Source organism: Actinia tenebrosa, unplaced genomic scaffold, assembly GCF_029948245.1.
Source record: "Actinia tenebrosa isolate PJP-AT-01 unplaced genomic scaffold, QUT_ActTen_1.0 PGA_scaffold0__85_contigs__length_37466705, whole genome shotgun sequence".
Lineage (NCBI taxonomy): Eukaryota > Metazoa > Cnidaria > Anthozoa > Actiniaria > Actiniidae > Actinia > Actinia tenebrosa.
The window spans coordinates 16,724,709-16,746,539 of record NW_028292569.1 but is presented as its reverse complement, the minus strand read 5'-3'; the positions used below and the strand labels follow the sequence as shown (position 1 = coordinate 16,746,539).

The 21,831-nt window shown below is 34.5% G+C and overlaps 4 protein-coding genes across 4 annotated transcripts; 1 reads left to right on the top strand and 3 right to left on the bottom strand.

Annotated features, from left to right (window-relative positions):
- Window positions 1-113: 113 nt before the first annotated feature.
- LOC116297847 (aurora kinase C) lies at window positions 114-7,792 on the bottom strand. The gene is made up of 13 exons (XM_031706156.2): window positions 7,646-7,792; window positions 7,513-7,572; window positions 6,902-7,161; window positions 5,933-5,979; window positions 5,707-5,768; window positions 3,211-3,290; window positions 2,884-3,022; window positions 2,563-2,658; window positions 1,938-1,990; window positions 1,319-1,391; window positions 1,118-1,219; window positions 944-1,000; window positions 114-618 (listed from the first exon to the last, which is right to left on the bottom strand). The coding sequence occupies exons 1-13, from the start codon at window positions 7,691-7,693 to the stop codon at window positions 496-498; spliced, it is 1,200 nt and encodes a 399-aa protein (XP_031562016.2). The 5' UTR covers window positions 7,694-7,792; the 3' UTR covers window positions 114-495.
- A 487-nt stretch (window positions 7,793-8,279) lies between these two features.
- LOC116297831 (trafficking protein particle complex subunit 2-like protein) lies at window positions 8,280-13,790 on the top strand. Its single transcript, XM_031706138.2, has 6 exons — window positions 8,280-8,327; window positions 8,415-8,508; window positions 8,901-8,979; window positions 11,694-11,781; window positions 12,439-12,518; window positions 12,962-13,790. Exons 1-6 carry the CDS (start codon window positions 8,295-8,297, stop codon window positions 13,005-13,007), a joined length of 420 nt encoding a protein of 139 aa, XP_031561998.1. The 5' UTR covers window positions 8,280-8,294; the 3' UTR covers window positions 13,008-13,790.
- Window positions 13,685-17,829, bottom strand: LOC116297830 (polyadenylate-binding protein 2). Its single transcript, XM_031706137.2, has 7 exons — window positions 17,545-17,829; window positions 17,351-17,459; window positions 17,127-17,188; window positions 15,979-16,085; window positions 15,308-15,395; window positions 14,529-14,686; window positions 13,685-14,430 (listed from the first exon to the last, which is right to left on the bottom strand). Exons 1-7 carry the CDS (start codon window positions 17,677-17,679, stop codon window positions 14,394-14,396), a joined length of 696 nt encoding a protein of 231 aa, XP_031561997.1. The 5' UTR covers window positions 17,680-17,829; the 3' UTR covers window positions 13,685-14,393.
- Window positions 17,830-19,246: 1,417 nt separating this feature from the next.
- Window positions 19,247-21,573, bottom strand: LOC116297832 (bolA-like protein 3). Its single transcript, XM_031706139.2, has 4 exons — window positions 21,473-21,573; window positions 20,866-21,007; window positions 20,425-20,513; window positions 19,247-20,219 (listed from the first exon to the last, which is right to left on the bottom strand). Exons 1-4 carry the CDS (start codon window positions 21,506-21,508, stop codon window positions 20,151-20,153), a joined length of 336 nt encoding a protein of 111 aa, XP_031561999.2. The 5' UTR covers window positions 21,509-21,573; the 3' UTR covers window positions 19,247-20,150.
- Window positions 21,574-21,831: the final 258 nt, after the last annotated feature.

The following is a 21,831-nucleotide window of genomic DNA, read 5'->3' as shown; positions in this document are numbered from 1 at the left end:
TATTAGAAAAGTAACAAAGAACTTTTTCCCAAAACTAGTTGAACAACTTTATGTACATTATTGATAATAGAAAAACAACAACTAAACATGATAAGCATGTTATTTTATAAGTATAGACGAAATAATGGGTGTACTGGTGAATTAATTCCAAAAACTTATGAAAAATTTAATTGTATAACTCAACCTGACTTACTAACTTCTCACAATTTTGTATTTTTTTTGACAATAGTAAAGTCTTAGGTAGTCCTGTAATACATGTCTGAGGTTATTTTCCTCTTTTTTTTAAAGACATTGACATATCTTTAATAATTTAGTCTTAATTCCAGTTATGATGCGACTGTTCTTAAGGGATTTCACTAAACCTGTGACATGGATCTACACTTCATATTTCAAGGGTTGAGTTCAATACTTCATTTGAATTTCTAAAAATTAATGGACATATTTACATTCAGTCAAATATATATAATTCATTATGATATATCTCTCTGGCATCAATTATGATTGTTTTGTAGATGTTTCAGTTACTGTTGATGTCTGTTGCATTGTGTTGTTGACAATCCAAGGATGAATGAGTACTTTGTCTAGTGGAAGTCGTTTCTTGGGATCTTTTTGTAACAGCTGAAGTCAAAATAGGAAATTCATCAATGCAAGCACTTGTCATATGATACTAGCTAATGTGCTTTATTAATACATTTGATTTCCATTATGATATGACCACTGTAATAAAGTGGCTTTTAACACCTTTTGAACAACTCAATCACATTATTCTCAAGTTATTTTAGATTTTTGAAAAAAAACTGTGAAGGCCGAAAGCTGAGCGAGCATGTTTTAAAATTTTCTTGCACATGCCCAAGATGAATGACAGTTCACAAAAGACCAAAATCCAATCAAAGCTTTGCAACAGCAAGTTGCAATGCAACAGTTATCACTGTATTTAACTCACCCTGCCAATGAGGTCTCTTGCTCCAGGAGAAACATGGCTTGGGTATCTAACGTCACCCTATAGAAAATATCAATAAACCAATACTCAATAATTGGATCAAATTCTGCAAACAAACAGTGCAATTATGCACTATGCTTAACAAGTCAGCCTAGTATCTGCCACAGAAATACTTACCTTGGAAATGCGAATATAGGTTTCATTATGTCCTTCTGCTTCAAATGGAGGTTTCCCAACCAGGAATTCATAACACAGAATACCTAAACTCCATAGATCAACCTATATATAATACAATAATAAAATGTCAATATATTAGTTTTACAATATGGTATTAAAATGAAGAGGAAAATATAAAATACAAACAACTAGATTCCTTGCCTTTTCATCATGCATTTTTCCTTCTATCATTTCTGGAGGAAGATAGTCAAGAGTTCCACACAAAGTAGAGCGTCTGAAAGTAAATAATGTGAAAGTTTTTAAGATGAGAATATGTAGACCGCGTAGAACTTATGAAATACATGAAGATATAGAAATATAGATAAGTTATAGTGCTTGGGAACGAGGTTATTCCGGGGCGAAAGCCCTTGGAATTAAATTTAGAAAAATTAATTTCCGACCTCGCTGGGAATCGAACCCACGACCTTCGGAATTGTACTACCGATGCTTTACCAGCTGAACTAGAGGTCAGACTGAGAGCAGGCCGGGGTGAAATAGATGTTAGGTCGCAGTAATTATGATGCAAAGATGAGAATATGTAAACTGATTCCCAGCAAGGTCGGAAATTAATTTTTCCGAATTTAATTCCAAGGGCTTTCGCCCAGAATAACCTCGTTCCCAAGCACTATAACTTATCTATATTTCTATATCTTCATGAAAGTTTTTAAAGGGGTTTCACTAAACCTGTGACACGATGTCTATACCTTACTATGACTAAAAAATATTTTTCGTAAGCAAGGTTTAGTGAAAAACCCAAAGTAATTCCTAAACTTATGCTTACTTTGATGAAGGTGCATGAACAGACCATCCAAAATCAGCTATTTTGATTTCTCCCTGTACAAAAATCAATTGAGAAAACATTCTGTCAAATTTGGCAGTTGTGCATTGGAAAGAAGCCTTGAAGAGCTTTCAACTAATGAAATGCAAATCTTTCTGTATATTATAACTTCTTCTATTTTCTAATTCTTTGGTTATCATTGGGACTCTCGTATAATAAGATTTTCATTGCTGGGTCAAGAAAAGAAAGGAGCAATCCCCTTACTCCTCTTTATTCTTCTCTCCAGACTTCATTCCCCACCCAATCCACAGGGTACCCAATGTCCAAATCCCAATAGAATCCAAAATGGAGTTGCCTGCATAATCAGGGCTTAAAATAAAGACCAGACACTGGACAATGTCCATACAGAATTGGAACTTGTTCTGTCAAATCTTTGCCTTGCCTGTCATTTTGACCAGTGACGTTGAGCCAGAAATGAGGTATGAGGCCAAGACTAATTTGGCCAACTATCATGACTGCCAAAAGTGCAGGTTATTTCAAGCCCAGATTAGAAACTCAGATAGAAAGCGCAATACGACAGCTTATGTTGTCATGCTATATGCAGTTTGTGAAAAGCATTGTACCCTACCTTTAGACTAAGCAGAAGATTCTCTGGTTTAATATCTCTGTGAATTACTTTTTTCTCATGACAGTAAAGAAGAGCTGCAGCCAGTTGGGAAATGTACTAAATGTTTGAATAAAATGTAAAGGCAACTTTTAGAATCATATAAATTATGATATAAAATAATGCTTTTGTTAAAATAAGATTTAGTTTAATGCCTGTACAGGGATAGGCAGGAGACGGTGGAGCCATGGAGCTTTCATTTGGGGTCTAATGGCACGAGTAGATTGATTCCATAAGTCATAGCTTTTGCTCCTTTGTAAGGCACAAATTCTTTTTAACACTCACATTTGCTGTACGTTTTTCATCAAATTTTTCATTCTTTGTCAGCTCTTTGTATAATTCTCCTCTTGGTGCGTATTCAAGGATTAGATAGACTCTTGTTTCATCATAGAAATAACCATACAGACGAAGTATGTTTGTATGTCTGAAGAGCAAAATTCGAGAAAACTTAATAGGTAAAATAAAATTGTTAGACCAGTAGCCAGGAGAGTATTTTTCTTCCATCAACCAAAATACTTCTTAGTACTCTGATACATTGATAAGATTTAATGAATGGAAGCCAAAGCACAAGAAACATAATTTTAATATCTAAAAAAAATTAAAATGCCTTACCGTAAGTGAGACTGAATTTCAATTTCTCTTCTCAACTGATGTTCTACATTTGATTTTTGTAACTGGGATTTGAACAAGACCTGAAAGATTAAGAATAAGTATAGGAAATTGCAAGATCTTGAGTACAATTCAGAATTTATATGGGTACCAGTGATGTTTTGAAAGTTTTCAAAATTGGTCGAACCTTTAGGCGAGTCTAATTTGAGAACTTTTAAAAAATCATGAGTATCTATAACTTCTAAATTGTACGAGAAGATTGTGTGATTTCTTGTTTATAATACCACAGGCTATTAACCATAACATGCATTTCATGTGGATATGTTCATATGCGCAGAAATTAACTATGCCATTCAATTAAATAAATTGGATAAAAAGAAATATAGATACAACATAATATATATACCACTGCATGTGGTAATGAACCAAAAACACTTGGAGAGGGAGGGAGAAGACTTGTTTTGGATCCCTTTTCTCGTGTTCAGGCCCGCTCGGATGCAAGCATAACTGACGGCACATAAGTTTTCGCTAAAAGCCCCAAAAAACCCTCCTTATAGAGAATTTATTATCAAAAATCCTTTAAATTATTGAAGATTAGATGTAGGCACGACGTTCTGTATACTTTTTTCGTTTTCAGAGTCAAAATATCTGGATAAATTCGCGGCTTTCTCTCGTCAGAGTTTAAATTTTCCACAGGAAGCCCGTGAAGTTGCCTACCTTGTTAGTATATTGTATAGTAGAAAAACAAAATTGTTACCAAGGGGGGTAGGGGAGATGACAAAAAAATCGATAGCGCGCGTATAAAAAGACAAAGATAAGACATGGTATTTCCTTCATTTATTAGAGTATTTCCTTCATTTATTAGAGTGGTTAGCCTGTGATAATACACTCAACATATTGAGCAACTTAATTGGGACTCTACAGAGTACAATTTGGAATTTAATTGTACTCCTGTTGTCCAATCAGAATCGAATAATTTTGTTGAGTGTATTATAAAAGGGGAAATATAACTTTATACATTTAAGAATTAGGAAATACCTTTCACGTGGTTCTACTGAGACTTTGTTCCATGCTTTCATAGTGAGTAAAATTGATTACTGTTATAGTTTATTGTATGGGCTTCCTCGTTTATGCGACATCACACCAGTTCTTTTTGATTTACACTGGTTACCTATTAGATATCGTATTCATTTTAAGATACTGTTAGTATTTAAATGTTTACGTGGGCTAGCACCACAATATTTATCTGATTTGGTTTCAGTAAGTAAGGTTTCTAGGTATAACCTCCGGAATCATAAGGGCACTCTGCTAAATCCAGCTAGTGGGAAATGTAAAAAAACTTTAGGTGACAGGGCTTTTCAATCTGCAGCCCCTAAACTTAACTTTTTATTTTATTTTATTTTATTTATTTATTTTTTCAGCCCAGTTTGATCGCTGGGTCCCATGTTCTATCTCCCGTTTCGGCACAATCTCCTTCATCCATTTTGTCTTGCGCCAGACAGTAGGTGCATGTGGGTTCTTGGTGCACAAATTGGGCCTTGATTTAACAATAAATAATTTTAGATTTTTTATATCTTTATAGGCTCATTCTTTCTTTCTTTCAATTTATTATTTTTTAATTATAGTATATACATTAGAATATTGTAATATTAGATTTAGATCTTAGATTGTGAGGGCCACTAGGTTATCAGTTTAATGTACTGTTATGTGTAACCCTTTTTAAATAAAGTTTATTGTATTGTATAGTAATGTAAACTGTGGAACGCTCTTTCTGTTGAAATCAGGAATGAACTGTGTATCAGGAAGTTTAAATCACTTGTTAAGACATACCTTTTTAAATTAGCTTTTACTTAGAATTTTATACATCTTTATTGCTATTTACTATATATTTTATTTATTTTATATATTTATATTATTATATACTATACTATACTATATTATGTTATATCTATATTTCTTTTTATCCAATTTATTTAATTGAATGGCATAGTTAATTTCTGCGCATATGAACATATCCACATGAAATATGCGCGTTATAAATATATTATTATTATTAAGTAATAATAGACCTTTCCTGAATTTGATTGAGTGACCAAGATGAAAATCATTCCAGTCAAGAGTCATCCTCAAGAACTCAGGGGAAAAATTCTGTCCCTCATTTCTCGGTTTATCCTTGGGAACCCAGGGGTAGAATTATGTTGCTTGTTTCTTACGTGCAAGAAACGAGCGACAATATCTTCCCTTTGTTCCTGGGGATGGTAGGAGTTGATAAAATACAGTAAATGTATGAACACTTCAAGTCCAACCTGGACTTGTAGCCACTGTTTTGGTCACTCACACACATTTAAGAAAGGTCTTTTGACCTCTGATTTGATAGTCATTAAAGCTGTGACCAAGAGGTCTTGGTCTGAGTACCTCAAGTAATAGTGAAAATGAAGATTGAAATTTTTAACACTATTTTCTTTAAAAGCTGCTTGTATCTAAAACTTGGTTGCTTACCTTGAGTGCTACAATGAATTTACTCTTTTTTTCCCTGGCCAAGTATACATTTCCAAACTTTCCTGGAAACATAATTTAAAAAATTAAGATGATAGGTAGTGCTCAAGTTTTGTTATCTCAACAACAAAACCTACCACTGAGAATACTGGAGTAGGAGAGCCTCTTTGATAATATTAAAAATGAAAGTACGTTTTACTTTAGGAATTTTTAAAAGATTATTTTGTACCTTTTCCCAGTGGTTTTCCAATGTCAAAATCAGCTAAAGACCAAATGCTGAATAAAAGAATAATATGTAAAAAAATTAACCTCTACTTGGAATCATGGCAATTAAAGAATGTCTCCATGTGTATGCCCTCATTTATCTTATAATAATAATAATAACAATAATGGGAGGTTCTTATATAGCGCATTTATAGAATATCTCAATGCACTTTATATTTATGACCAGTGGAGGACTTTACAGGCTGCATATTAAGGCACTATTAGCAGCCGTGCAGCTTACAATCATTAGTGATTTGTTGGTACATTAGTGTTATGCCTCAAGACAGGGATAGGCTGTTGAACCAAGAGACAATCCCCAACTCTTACACAAATAATTCAACAGGTTCATGTCCCCATTTTCTGTAGGTTAGGACGGGTTGGAAGACAGGGCCAACAGTTTAAAGTCCTTATCTGAAAAGACTTGAAGGTCTAACCATTTGCAGATATAATTACAAAGGCAGCACCTTCTCAGTTATTTTAAGACCCTGAGTGTTGGTCCAGTGGAGGCTTGAACCATGACCTCCAGCACAACAGACCAACACTCTTACAAACTGAGCTAACCGGGTGGCGGTTACCTTATATACTTTTTAGCTAGACCTATGTATTTGTCCAGCTCTGGCAAGCATGTTGGCCAGTCTATTATTCCTGGATTGCTGTAGGTATCTCATGACTGAAATCTATTACATCAGAGGCAGATTTAGGATTATTTTTGGAGGGAATGCACCATTTATGTTGAGGACACCCCCAAACTCAAGCACCAATAATACAGCAGATATCAGCTCATCTACGAGGAGTAATTTACAGTTTTCAAAAACCTCGGTAGTTACTTGCTGCAAAATTTATATTTTTTGCTTTAATACCCTGATCTTCAGTTCTGTTATAGGATAGTGTAAAACCTTCCCTGATCTAAATCAGAAATCATTCGAAGATATACCTCGAAGGATCCTTCTTTTCTTTCTTGTCCTTTTTTTCTTTCTTTGAAGGAGGAGGTACTCCTGTTCCCTGGGTATTTGGGTGCCCCTCTTTTCTTGATATTCCAGCGTTCTCTTTGTCTTCAACATTCGTTTTAGTATGTGTGAGCCTGGAGGGTGGACCATGAGATGGGACGGCGAAAGTGCCCTGCTTGGAGGGGTGTATTGGCTTGTTACTCGTACTTGCTACTGGCTTATTACTTGGAACTTGAAGATGAATAGCCTATATGATGTAAAAACGCAATATTACAGTATAAATGATCTATGGTTATTTTATTCTGTAGTATGACTTCTATTGTTGTATGTCTCGTTCTACAAAGAGTTTTCCAACGACTGCATATCATCTGGGGGGTATTATGTAGTTGCTCACAGTAAGCGCCAAACGTGTAGATAAACATCTTTCAAATTTTACAAAAGAAGTCAAGAAGCGCTGATTGAATTTGATCTAGAAGGGGATCGGAAGGCACAATTATTCTTGCTCAGGCGAGAACTTCGAAATAGCATACATTAATTTAATTCTGATAGATTGATATGAAAGAAGAATAAGTAAAGAAGATATTTTTATAACATTCACCTTCGATTTCTCTTGGTAAAGACTAGAAGGACCTTTGCCCGCCAATTCCATGTTATTGAACTACAAGAGACAAGATGGCAGCCATGTTAGAAAAAAACGGATCGAATCACCCGCTATTCGCTTTAAAACTTGCCTTCTTTCCCATAGCGTTCAAATTGCTCTTCAAAACGTCTGCAGACATACCTTTACCAAATATTTTTGATCAAATTGAGGATAAAATAGGATCGTTTTTTGTGAAGGATAGCGAGTGTCTGTAAAGAGGAGCCTCTTTGCATCGATCTTGTTCCACAAGTTTAAAACACGCTTTTTTCAAAAGTCGCACCGTTGACTAATACTCCTTCGTGATTGGCTATTTTGATTTCATTTTGACCAATCGCTTATAGACAATGGAACCAAGCCTGATTTTCAAACACTCAAATTTCTTCACAGGAAGCCCAACGATACAAAACCAAAAACAAATTAAACAAACAGAAAATCAAATAAAATTAGAAAAAAACCGCATTTTTTTCATGATGTAATGTCTAAGTAAGCTTTACATTTTCCTCGATTTTTACATGATGTAGATTACGTTTCATTATATATCATTTTTTAACTGGGTAAAGTGTAGACATTAAATGGTATAAGTATTTGAGGTTTTTCAAATGAAAAATGCTTCTCCGAAAAGATAGAATGATGAATATTTTCTTTAAAAGTTAGATTTTGTTTTAAAGAGGACATTTTTATTTTTTTATTTTTCTGATACCACGATCTTATTGGACAGCGGATAGCTGCAATAATTCAAAATGGCGGTGTGTGTGGCTGTGATAGGAAAAGAGGTAAAAAGATATGTTTTATCTACTGTTTAAAACGGATGATCTTTCTCTTTAATGCATAAATAATAAACCTGTTTTGGTTTGTTATAGAATTATCCACTTTTTCTTCGCACTGTTTGTCCAGAGGAAGAGCTTAAGTTTCATTACACTGTGCATACATCACTAGATGTTGTTGAAGAGAAAGGTAAACTTGTTTTTATATCGTAATTTTTTTTCTTCAGGATTAAATAAAGATGAGTAAGCGATAAATAAACTCTTCAGGGAGATGATTTACTATAAATAGTATAAATTTTACTCTTTCCTTTTACAAAAAACCCTTTCGTAAAATGAATTACTTTGTTTTGATTAGTCGAGAGCAGTACAATTAATCCTCACTGTACTCTATGAGAGTACTATTAGGTTGCTTTGGGCCTTACCACTATATACGAATAAAAGTCATCATGCTTGCTAAATAAACATTAGATACCTCATCCTTTACCCCTGTATGATTCTGTTTGATCCTATATATGGTCCTCGTAGTGTTTTTATCTCTACATGATAACTTATGATAATGTTGAATATCGCTTGTCATTTCAGTTTCATCACTGACAAAGAGCTCCAATGATCCAAGAGAGCTTTACTTAGGTTTACTTTATCCAACTGAAGACTACAAAGTGTATCCTTTATGAATCAGTCACTAGTACTTTTACTAAAAAAGTCAGGGGTGTTGATCTGCATGTGTGAAATGTGAAACCATATTTGACTTTTTTATATCCAAATATAAGCTATTCTAAGAAACGTGTCGAAAGAATTTTTTGATTCTGACCCTTCTTTCTATTTTTTTCGAGCGGTCAAAAGTGCGAAAATAGGCATTTCTTTGACTCTGGCCGCGTAAAATGAAAACTTAGAGGACTGGGCTGTGACGTAAGAGGAGTAAGTTGGGTTTAGATGTTTCCTCATTCTCTCTAGATTTCACTGGTATTTATGACCAATTTGCCGTTTATACGCTTTCAAAAGACCTCATTTTTCTGGTTAGAGGATGTTAATTACTTCAGACTTCAAGAATGATATTATTTTTGAATTATTTTAAGAAAAAGAAAAGCAGCGAGAAGTTAAACGCAACCTAGGGAAAACCTCATATTAGGCTGTCACGCTCAGAATCAAGTGTAATAAATTAGCTTCAAAAACTTATAGATTTCACATACAGTAACTCTGAGCACTACATGTACCTACACCCTTTAAGTCATAAATTTTTTAGCATTATTCTTATTAATATCTGATGTATTTATGGATGAATATGTGAGTCCGTGCCGCGCAAAATTCTTCCAGGTCGTTTCCAAATCAGAAACATCAAATGTAAATAACAGAAACAATGAAATAACTCCAGGTAGTTCACAAAATCTTTTTCAATGTAGATGGCTTAACAGTTTTCAAAATATCTAAACATGAATTGCATTATATATTTATACTGTAGTAGTTCAGTCGAGGAACTACATGTAAGGGTGCGTGACACTTCCCATCATCAGTCTACTGTTACTCTGCAGGTCAACATGGTTTCACTTCATAGTCAAATATAATATTTTCTATTCTATCAGTTTTCTATCCTGTCTCACAGTATCTAGCCATACCTATCTTTAAAGATAATACGATCGTCTATTGAGGGAAATTCGATAAAGGTAAGAAATCTAAAGAGCATTCTACGGTAGCAAATAATTAAAATATTGTGTCAATCGTACGGGAATTTTGTCTCAACCATTCATTACAGCCCTTTTAGCAATGCACCAAATACTTCTTAAGAGTTTAATAACCACTGAAATGTTACCACAATCACCAAAACTGTTTTATTCTTTAATAAACCGGGAATAAATTCCCGATCCGGTGCGAAGACGACTCAGTTCGAGCAATGGCAAGTAAAATGTTACCTGTTATCAACTTCGGTTCACTATAACGACTCTAGGAATTTCCAGGTAGGAATTTCTATCTATGCTGCTGTACTTTTGGTGTATTTACTAAGGTTTTGACAAGTTTTATTCCCAGCCAATGAGATAATATTTGTGATCGGGTCGGAATCACTTCACTTCAGTCACCTCGCTTGCTTTGCTAGGTTGTGTTCGCTTCACTAATATACCAGTAAATTAGGCTACGAATCTTGATGAGAACTGGAAATGGAATCTTTAGATAATTAACAGTATCCACCCTAGTATCCCATACATTTCTTTGTAAATCAAGAAGAGCGTGTTGCTCCTTCTACGTCACTAGCCCAGTCTCCCCTCTCGCTCGGTCATATTTTGAAATCTTCCTATTTTCGCACTTTTGACCGCTCGAAAAAAATAGAAAGAAGCGTCAGAATCAAAAAATTCTTTCGACAGGTTTCTTAGAATAGCTTATATTTCGATATGAAAAAGTAAAAAAAAAAAGGGTGATAGGCACTTTAACTGTTTGATTCTAAGAATAGATGTGATGTCATAAGTATCGTTGATTGGCAGGACAGCGAGGCAGTTTTGGGCAAAAGGATATTTTTTGTTTACATTTTTGTTATTATTACTACACTGTTCAGGGCTGTCAACCCCCAAGATATTCAAATCTGGAGAATTGATAGGGAAGGGACATGACGTCACAGCGGAAAAAAGTGCGTGTGAGGCATCATTCACTTTGTAACATTTGACGTGATTGGTTTATTTCTGACCAATCAGATTATCGCTTATATTACAATGGCCTGCTTGCAAGAACAGTTTATGAGGAATGTTTTGATTTTGTTGATGATGTAAAATAACACAAACAACACAAAATATTATGTAATGTTATGGTTATAATGAAAGTCAAGTCTCACAAGAAGTGGTCAGCTTAGGCGATTATCTGGGAGATTTGAGACTCTAATCTGGAGACTGAGAGATACGGTCCAAAATCTGGAGACTCCCGGTATATCCGGGAGAGTTGACAGCCCTGCAGTGTTATTATTATTATCATTATCATTATTATTATATTATAATTATAATTAATTTACTTTATCATTACTGTGGTACTTTTAACAGCAACCATTACATCTTGTAATCAAACTATGGTCAAACAAAAAAACAAAAGAAAACAATAGAATTAGAGTATATCTATTTATGTCAATTTATAATTATAATAATAAAATGATCATAATAGGAAGTTCTTATATGTGTAATATCATTGCTGTCAATGTCATAAGGCATGATACACACTGCAATTGTGTCACCCACTGGCAACACACCAAAAAAATGAAATGGCATTGACACTGTGAGAAAAACTTTCAGTGGGTATCAGCTGCTGCTAGTTGCCTAAAAATGTTTTTGTTCTTATTGTAAATTTAATAATTAATTTGAGTTGTTTAGTACATAGTTATTTCCTTCACTATTTAACCTCTAGTTATGGATATGTAACAAATACAAAAGTCAAGTTTGTTGTTGTTGTAGAAACAGCAAATACATCTCTTAGAGACAATGAAATAAGAACTGTGAGTATTGATGGTTCGTAAGTATTCTCAATAGGGTCCAAACACAAAGACATGGTGTGTGGTAATAACAAAGACACCTACATGTCTACCATGACTTAATTTGAAAACCAAGAATACGGACCCACATAACACTCCCATCCCTTTCACCACTTCCTGGACCTCTTATAAAAGTTTTAAAAGAAATGAAATTCCCACTGAAATTATTTCCCATTCTCTACTTTCCCATAGCCCATAATGCTTTGCTTTACGAGGGGTAACCAATCAAAAAACTGTCCCAAATTGAAAGGTTGTTCAATTGAATATATGCTATACCTGCTTTTCCCTGTACAATATTATCAGTTTATTCCAAGTTAATTTTGCATGTTCAGAACATCAAGAGATTTTGTGTAAAAGAAAAGTTATTGACTTGCGAAAAAAAATTTAAAATTTTATTTAAACTTCTTCAAGCTTCCATCTTTTTCTGTTTTTTACTTCTTCATTTTATATTTGGATATCAAACATGGTATTTTCAACTTTGTCTGATCAGCCTTCAGCAAAAATAAGTGTGATTTTTCCCTCTGGTTACTCCCCAAAGCTGCGAAGTATTATGTGTATGGGAAAGTAGAGAATTCTCTCCTTTCCTCAGATTGTGTTTAAGTGAAATTTTTTTCTCATTAGATGTTCAGGAAACTTCACGTGGCATACACAGACATGTTTTGTAATCCTTTTTACAATCCTGGAGAAAACATTACATCAAGGTAAAGTACCACAATATTGCCTATACTAGCCATTCCAAGGTTTAGTAAAAACATGGTACAATGGGTGGATAGCACTATCTAATGAATAAATCTTATCCAGTGAATATGTCAATGCTGTTATCCAATAGTTTTATCCACTGTATAAAATTTACTATCTGTCTGATAGCACTATCCTCCCTTTGTACAACCGGGCCCAGCTTATAATAGTAACAAAAAATTCAAAACTATATATCCATAAATTATTGTCTCATTTTCATAAAGTTGTTCACCTGAAAAGGAATCTTAACTTGAACTTTTGTGAGACAAAGTTAAGTTGATGTTGCAAAAAGTGAAGTTAAATACCTACAAGTAGGAGGTAGTAGTTTCATTTTCATTCAGCCTTTTGCTTTTAATCAAAAAGACTTTCCTTATGGTTTATCAAATCTTTTTATTTTAATCCTCAGAGGTTTTGAAAGAACAGTTACTGGAATGATGAAGCAAGATTATTAAATAACCATTTACACACTGTAATAAACAGATAAAGTTTTTGTAAATATGGCCAGCAATTTTGAGCATTCCTGTTCATTTTTCTGTCTTTAAAAATTTTTTTTTTTTTGCTTTCACTTGGCATTCCTTCATTGTCGTAGTCTAGTGATTATTCTCAGACACAGAAAGTTTATAATAGTGTATAGAATTAACAATGGAAATAATAATATCTCCATTAGTTTACTAAGGCCTAGGGCAAATGTCGAACTTTCCACGGCTTAATTACATCAAAGAATGCCGCCTCATTATCACCTGATATCCATTGTTTTTAATGAGTTCGGTGCATGGAAAGTTCGATGTTTGCCCTAGGCCTATCCATTTCATTCTCTGAGGATTTTGAAATATTATCATCATCAAAAATGGTTGGTAAATTTGAATGATAAAAGAAACCTGTTTTTATCATTTGTAAACTAGAGTAATGGCAATTAACCCGTGATAAAAAAATGTTAGTCTAGTAATGGTCAAATAGATACAAAACAACCCTGCGATGAAATTAGGGACTACTGTGTATTAGTCTAATATCTATTTCACGGTCTAAGGACTCTATGAATATTGTTAGACTATCAAATAGAGCAAGTTACTGAATGCAGTACAAAAGACAGGAAGAGTATTTCATATAACCCCAAAAAATAACACAACACTTTTGTTTTGAAAGTACATTTTATTGATAAAAGAAACAAATGAACCCACAATAACCCACGTAGTGTACTAACTGTAAGAACAAGAATAAAAGTGTGCATCCCTCGACCCTTAAAGTATTTTCCCTGTATAAAGGCTGAGGTGAGGGTAACTTGCAAAGAATAATGGAGGGGGCAAAAAGGAGAATAATGGAGGAGAAAAAGTAGGAAAAGAGAGAGGCAATCAAGGAATGAGTAAAGGCTGAGATCGGAGTTGATATATAAACCCCTACATAACCCCTGATATCGATTTCTGTTTTTGATAGTTTTTATCTTGAATCCTTTTAATGTTTTTTTCTTTTGTTGCCATCTTTTTTCTTCTTTTTCTTTTTTTCACTGGAATGTTTTCATTTTTTCCTGGATATTTTCTTTTTCTTGACCATGTTCTTTTTTCCTGCTCTTTTCTTTTTCCTTCTTTTTTCAATACCTCACGCTCCCTCTATTTACAGTTTGTTATCTTCTTTTTGTTTATGTACTCCAATCTTGTTGTTGCCTTACATTATATGCAAACCTGTCCTTTAACACCAGCGTAAAAGTGAACTGTTTTCATTACTCACTAGGCACTTGGGTGTGGTACTTCTGTTATCAGTCCAAGAAACAATCCTGTAGAAAAAATCTCATCGCAATATTAGTATAGAAAATGCTAGTGAAGTTATTTGTAAACACCTCACTCTTAGTATGGGGAATACCAGTTGGCTCTTCCTCGACCCCTGTTGAGAAAAGGAAAATGATAAATATCTTGAAAGGTATGACAAATTTGCTGTCTCCACTTATACAAAAACTACCCTATGGCACTAATGAACTGTACCTAAACATTGCTCTTCCTCTGCCTCTTGGAAAGCTGCCAAATGGATTGTATGGTTGGTAAAATCCTCCCATACCTCCACCTCCCCTGAATCCACGTCCTCTACCTCTACCTCGATTTGTTGTACTGATGCCAGGTCGATTTGTCCTTTTTGCAGAAACCTGAAACAATGTAATGCATGTGGAATATTTATGAGAGATAAGAAAAATAGAAAATAATTAGTTTGAAGAAATTCTCCTCAAAACTTGACATACCCAAAATTTGGCATATCTTACACCAAAAGATAACCTGACTCCAATAAATTTTAAGAGGGAGTCATTTTGACTTCAGCCTAGAGTCCAGAAAATTGATTGTCTGCTACCCAAAATTCTTGAAACTTGTTGTGAAGTAGGATTGTCTGGGTGAGTGTAGTCTTGAGTCACCACCACTACACAAACCTGGACCATCAAACTTCACAACAAACTTTGACACCTGGGTTCAAACCATTTTACTCTTATTCTTGAAGCTGTTACAGAATCAAGGATATTGGTGGTTTTTAAATAAAATTCACTGTCAAATTAAGGGTTTCCATTGCTGCTTTGTTGTGTATCATTGATCATAGCAACCACTTTAATTATCAAAGTTTCTAAACAGTGGTTTTCCACAAACAACACATACAGGAAAAATGGAATTGTTTGAAAATGGCTCAAAGAAGGAAATTTGTAATCCCATATTATATTTTCAACTTTAATTATCTCATCAACTATTTATCTTTTGTTTCTTATTAATAACAGTTACATTACCTTTATTTGTCTTCCCTTGAACAGTGAATCCTCAAGAGCTACAGCATTGTTTACAGATTCTTTATCAGCAAACTCAACATACGCAAACCTTCAAGAAATTTCACACCTTTTATTACATAAGGCAGGAATTACTGTGAACCATGAATAACGACTGCAAAATGTGCCACAATGGTTTGTTGAGGAATGATTGTAAAATTTGTGTAATGCAAATCTTGAGTAATCAATCGTTACTCAGACCAGCATCGACCTGAATTATGCTCTGTTTTACAGTTTCTTTTTGATGGAACAGGATTCAAAGGCGGCCAAGCAGTAATGATTTTTCTTCCTAACCTAATACAATATTAATTTTTCTTGTATCCTTTTGGACATTCTATTAGCAGAATAGTGCATACATACTACGGATCTCACCGAACTGTGGAGACATGTCAAAAATTTGTCTTACTGCCACATCCTAATTGGTCTACTGACACGCCTTCTTTTGTTCTTGTGTAATACCTTACTGGCAATGTGCTAGATTCGAGACAGTGACAAAAGTAAGCATGTCAGTAGACAACTTTGGGCATGGTAGCAAAACAAATTTTTGGCGTGTCTCCTCAGTTTGGTGAGATCTGTAGTATTCTGGGGGTTATGATGGCATTTTCCAAAATACTGGAGGAAGAAAGAGTATGTACCCTTTAGGATGACCAGTAAACTTGTCGCACAAGATAGTCACTCTGTTCACAGAACCACAACCATGGAAATGCTGCTCCAACTCCTCTGCTGTTGCCGAATAATCAACCTGAAATTAAATACATGCACTAAATATGGGAAACACAATAAATGAAAATGAATTACTACCTATTGTACTTGAGCTCACAAAGCTAAATTACTAGTGAATTCGCTCAATGGTTAGGACATCAAAAATAACAATTGATCACATTTTGAAATTTGGTTTACTAGTGACAATTCGAAGAGCTCCAAAGTGTCACATGACATTCTAAAAAAGCTGAAAACTAATGTCAGGTGACTTAACCCAAATTCAAAATGCAGTCAACCGTTTTTTTGGTGGTGTTAACAGTTGAGGTATTTCTATAGTAGTGGCTGTTCAATGTCTGGCCAAAATTTTCACTAGTCCCTTAAAAAAATCTTATGAGTTATGCTAATAAAAACATTATCTGTTCTGAATTTTACCATTGGAGGGTTTCACAACAGATACAAATCATTTTCTTTCCATGACAAGAAATTTCCATGACAAGAAATTTCCATGCCCAAAGGAGAACACTAATTCTTTGTTTTCTCATACTCAGCGCAGACAATCAACGAAATCAATGATCAAATATCCAATCAATAAATTGATACAATTAGTTTAATGATATGGATTTTTATTGGTCAATCAGTAGTCACAAAAAGGTCCATCATGAAATGATATCGATTATAATTGATAGTATTACAAGCAATCAATATTAATTGATAACTTCACAAATTTCTGTCTTATTGATTGATATCGATTGTCTATGCTGGCCAGCAGGGCTTAAAATAACACAGGTCATCAGACAATGTCCAGCCAAATTTGGAACTTGTCTGGTCAAATCTCAACGTGACCAAGCTAAAACTAATTTGGATGTTGATCATGAACAGTGACTGACTATACGTTATTTTAAGTCCTGTAGTGGGTACCATAGGCATTTTCTAGGATAGAGAACACAGTGCATTGTGATCTAGCTTAGGTACAAACATCTTTTGTTCATCATGCCTCATATGGTTTTGTTTATACCAAAGCTAGGCCACAAACAACATGGTGGCCCTGCAACTCCTCTTTAGAAAATTTTAAACAACTTACATTTCCCACATAGACTGATCTGGAATCGATTTCAGCTTTTTCCTCTACAGTTTTATGTATACCTGTAATATCGAACATATCTCCATCACACAAATGAATTTTTTCTTTTGGAAGAAACAAAGGAAAACTGTGAAACAGACTCAATTCAAATAACTTTATACCACAATCACTTAGATCTACTGAAACGCAAGCTTATTTTTATCTAAGATTAAGGCTTTTATAACCTTGTGCTGGTGGGCTCATTATAGACTGTTCAACTTGTTTCTGCATCTCCTTTAGCTTCTCGGCTTCTTCCTCCATCTCTTTTACTCTAGCTTTGATCGCTTCAAGTTCCTGTAGTAGAAACAAATATTTTGTTCGCATCGTCTTCTCTGGCGACAAAATTACCTCCCAAAGTAAGATTTAAGATAAACCTTACCGGATCCTCAGCATCTTCGACAACTGAATCATTCGCGATTTCATTCAAAACCGAATCATCAGCTTCTTCTTTACTAGTCTCCAAAGCGGAGTCGAGGAGATTATCGTCGTTGGTAACGTCGTCAATATCAGCCATTTTTAAGACGATCTAATAAAAATATAAGACTAAAAGAAAGTAGTAACCTTTATACTTTGAAAATAAAACTAATTCTACTTAAATTTCTCTCGAAATCTTAGAAGATTGAAAAGGATTGTGTTCTATAAATAAAAGTTTTGTCAGCAAAATACAGCAAGCGATTCCAAAGCGTCGGACAAATCACGTGACTGAATGACGTTGTTCATAACGGACTAAAACGGGAGGGGAGGGGAAGGGGAAAAAGTAAATTTCGTAATAAATAGCATCGACTTTTCTCTCCAAGTATAAAACATGCTAGAGTGCAAATAATATACCCGTGAAATAGTTAGGATTAAATAGGAGATAGTTAGCGCTTAATTAGACAACGCATAGGAATTCAGTGAGGCATGACAAGGGCACGGGCGTTTGCTAGAGTAACAACTCATTACGCAAATGAACGTTTTTTCTAACAAGTTTATTGAATTGAGCTAAGAATCAAGACACAAGACGCACATTTAATTCTGCAGTAAATCATGACACAAAAAACCCAGTACGCAAATGAACGTGTTATCTACCATTTTTATTTGTTTAGTATCTTGCTAAAAATCAAGACAATACGCATTTATAAACTAAAACAAATCAAGACTCAAACAACCCATTTTTATTTTTATATTTTTTTATAATTAAAATTTGTAGAACATCAAAATCGTTATTGATTAGATAATTTAAAAAGCAAGTTAAATATAAATTCGCCAAGATCTTCACCATAAAATCTTCTTACTTGTTCCTTGGAAATGGCGAGAAAGGCATAAATTACTCCAATGTGCATGTTGTGTTCCAGTACTCCAGGTGTCTTCTGCGTATTGGCTTTGGCCAGCCCAAAAACCATTTCGCTTGAACCGTATTAGCCGTATTAGCCCTACTTGTTTGAGCTTCGTAGAACGCCACTTTTGCTTCTGTCCGCAGTGTGGACAATTAATGAAGAAAAACTATCGTCGTTTGTAATTTAGCTTTAAGAACGAAAAAGCAATGACTTAAACACTAGACAATTTGAAGATTATACAGTCATCAGCTGAATATCAAGTCATAAAACATGAATCAAGCTCCACTTGTTGTTTAACAGATACGAATTCGAAAATGCGAACATGTCAAATTATACGAAGGAAAAGCATGTACAATAAAATATTGTTTCAGTTTTTGCAAGCGTGCTTTAAAATATTTAAAAATGCGCGCCCTTGAGTAGCACACGTGCACTAGTTCACCCGTCACGGCTCGCCTATTTCTTTGACTAATTAGACTTAGGCAACCAATAGCACAAAGTTAGTAATTAGTTAGCTAGCTATCTATTTCACGGGTATATTATTTGCACTCTATAGTATACTAAAAAATCTTATAGCATAACAATGTTCATAATGATGGATCCATGAATTTTAAATTACCTAATGGGAATACCACAGAAAACCCACAAAATATGGGAAAATGAAAATGAAAAATGGCATTTCAACATTCTCATTCCAAGAGCCTGCACTTTTGCCAGTCAGCGGAAGGCAAAGTCCAAAAGTCCAATCCCAATTGATAGAAATCAAAATCGAAGCATATTTTTTTATTGCAAAAAAGGAAGGGGTGACTAGTCACCCACATCACCATTCCTGAAGCTGATATTTCGTGATATGGTAGGAAAATTTGACGACAGTATAAAAATACCCGACATCTCTATTTTTACACCAAAAATATCATTATTATGATTTTGTGCATGCAGCGTGAGCCATTCTAGCATTCTGAATGCCAATCCAACAGTCATGGATTAATCTAAATTTTTTTGACTTCCAGTAGTTGACTGTTATTGTATGGTTATAGGTGATCAATAGTCCCCTTCATTATTACCTGTGCCATCTTGCAAGGTAACTGTACCTGTGCATCAAGTGTTACAACTGCAGACAGCCTAGCAGGGCAGGCTACATCAAAGGGAGAATGGCAGAGACATTGCAGTGATAGAGACCTTTTTAAACGCCTTGGATGATTATCTGTATTCAAATATTTCTATCTGTGCAAGATCAATACCGTTCTCACTTCAATGTACATGCAGGTAAGTTACCTTTCAGGATGGCACAGGGAACTGTAAAGGGCAAACGATTGATTGACCACCTAATCAATCAGAGCTCAGATGCTAGAATGGCACAAGCAATTTCTATGAAGCTAAACAACATAGTACTTTCAGTGTCAGGTAATTTACCGACTACCAAACATCTGTGCCTATGAGTGAAAATTATATTGGTAAAAACTGAAAACAAGTAAATACTGAAGATGCTGATCTATTTGTGATTCTGGTATGTCCAAACAACTCATAAGAATTAGATTAGACTTTTAAAATGTCTAGTACTATGACTGTTTAAGAATATGAACTTTACAGATAGATGCATGTCCTTTGAGCATTAGCATATAAGAGGGTTATAAATATTATTGTTTTTGAATTTTTGATAGTTTTAATACTGCTATCCACTTGTTGGTACACTGGTGTTTATTCTTAAACCATGCATTCCTTTGACCTCTTCAGAAAGGGCCTAATAGAAGAAAAGAGAAAGAAGTTAGTAAGAGGAAACAAAAGTTTATAAAACAATCCTTTAACCGTCTTAAAATTCTCCTTCTCCAAAAAAATAAAAAATGAAAAAAGCAGTCTTTTCAAATATTTCTCTATAGTGTTTATATAGGTCTCTAAAAAGGTCTTCTAAAAAGGAATCCACTAGAAATTTTAATATCTTTTATCACCTCATTAACCATCCTATGTTGCTGAACCATTCTTCTTCCTTTGAAAACCTCAGACTCTACTGAAATTTCATACATAGCACCACAACCACCTAAAAAAATATTGATAAAATTTCAGTTACTTACTTTCATAATGAAATGTCAAATGAGCAATAAAGGGCTTTCAGAATAAGCTGGTAGCGCCTGAAGATCTGGTGATTATTTTGAAGTTTACTTTCAGCTACTTTTTCTTTTCTCTAAAAATCTTATCATTAATCTATCAAATCACAGCCAGCTACTTCAGACTTATGGCCAACTACTCCAAAAACATTCTGAAAGTCCTGCCATAATTTCTGTAAATTATCAATAGGTAACATCAATAAGTGTGAACATCAATTGTCTATTTCTGTACTGTAAGGCAATGGATTCTCAAGTTTGGCATACTATGGTCTAGGTTTTTAATACCTGAAATATCTCTGACTTTAATGTAAGTAGCATCAATTTTCGATGCTAAAATTTCAGCTAGTTTCTTCTCTGCATCTGTGAGAACATCAGTCTGGGTAAGGGACCTAGTAGCAACCACAACACCTAGCTGTACATCAGCTACCTATATATAAAAGATAGAAATAGGCAATGTTTATCTAATTGGGATATCATGAGGGAAATGAGATGTGAAAATTGGGACAAGGGGGGGGGGGGTGGAGTTAACCTGCCCAACAGCAAGCAGGCTAGGGGGGAGGGTGATTGGGGGGGGGGGGGGAGGTAGTATATTGCAGTAGTTTGTTGGAAGGGGCCTTTGTATTTTTCTTCTGTTGTATTTACGAGTTTTAACAATTTCTCGCCCTCTCCCCATAAATGTCTACCTTCCCATGAATACTGAATGGCTAAAATATGATAAAAGGATGATTCGATCATATCAAGGTTGCACTGCTTTATAAAATTATGTGATTGTCCCACGCTGTGATACAACAGCGAAAAGCTTTGAAGCTTAAAAAAAATTAAGTATAAAAAATTCGAGTTTGCAAGATCCAGATAACATGAACTTTTGAAAAAAGCACTTAGTGAAACTAACCTTGAACAGCCTGTTCAAAAACAGAGCTCTCAGCATTTCAAAACGAATGGAATGGACAGATCCAATACCAGTATCATGAGCAAGTTGTTGGTTTACCTTACGTAATGATTATCAGCGGTTACCCTGCGGGCTCAGAAGAAATCCACAGGAAGCCCAGCCAAAATACATAAGTCAGCAAGGAATATTTCTTTCATTTATTTCCTTTCATTAATGTACCTAAACATTAAAATGACAACATATGATAATGGTAGCTAATTTGATAAGTGGTAAAAAAGTTTGATCCTTATGCATGAATATATTTTTGTACTTTTAAAATATAAACAATGATCACAAATTAAAAATAAACTTATTCAAAAAAT

Bases quoted from the DNA above. Each gene is read 5' to 3' on its own strand.
- LOC116297847 (XM_031706156.2), bottom strand. From the start codon at position 7,693: ATGTCTGCAGACGTTTTGAAGAGCAATTTGAACGCTATGGGAAAGAAG. The intron at 7,162-7,512 runs GTGAATGTTATA...TACATCATATAG, and splicing joins TTTACCAAGAGAAATCGAAG to GCTATTCATCTTCAAGTTCC. The intron at 1,220-1,318 runs GCAAGGAATCTA...TATTATATATAG, and splicing joins GAAAAATGCATGATGAAAAG to GTTGATCTATGGAGTTTAGG.
- LOC116297831 (XM_031706138.2), top strand. From the start codon at position 8,295: ATGGCGGTGTGTGTGGCTGTGATAGGAAAAGAG. The intron at 8,328-8,414 runs GTAAAAAGATAT...GGTTTGTTATAG, and splicing joins TGGCTGTGATAGGAAAAGAG to AATTATCCACTTTTTCTTCG. The intron at 12,519-12,961 runs GTAAAGTACCAC...TTTAATCCTCAG, and splicing joins GGAGAAAACATTACATCAAG to AGGTTTTGAAAGAACAGTTA.
- LOC116297830 (XM_031706137.2), bottom strand. From the start codon at position 17,679: ATGGCTGATATTGACGACGTTACCAACGACGATAATCTCCTCGACTCC. The intron at 17,460-17,544 runs GTAAGGTTTATC...TTTCTACTACAG, and splicing joins TCGAAGATGCTGAGGATCCG to GAACTTGAAGCGATCAAAGC. The intron at 14,687-15,307 runs GTAATGTAACTG...ACATTGTTTCAG, and splicing joins TCAAGGGAAGACAAATAAAG to GTTTCTGCAAAAAGGACAAA.
- LOC116297832 (XM_031706139.2), bottom strand. From the start codon at position 21,508: ATGCTGAGAGCTCTGTTTTTGAACAGGCTGTTCAAG. The intron at 21,008-21,472 runs GTTAGTTTCACT...TTTTATATATAG, and splicing joins TTTTGAACAGGCTGTTCAAG to GTAGCTGATGTACAGCTAGG. The intron at 20,514-20,865 runs GTATTAAAAACC...ATATTTTTTTAG, and splicing joins TAAAGTCAGAGATATTTCAG to GTGGTTGTGGTGCTATGTAT.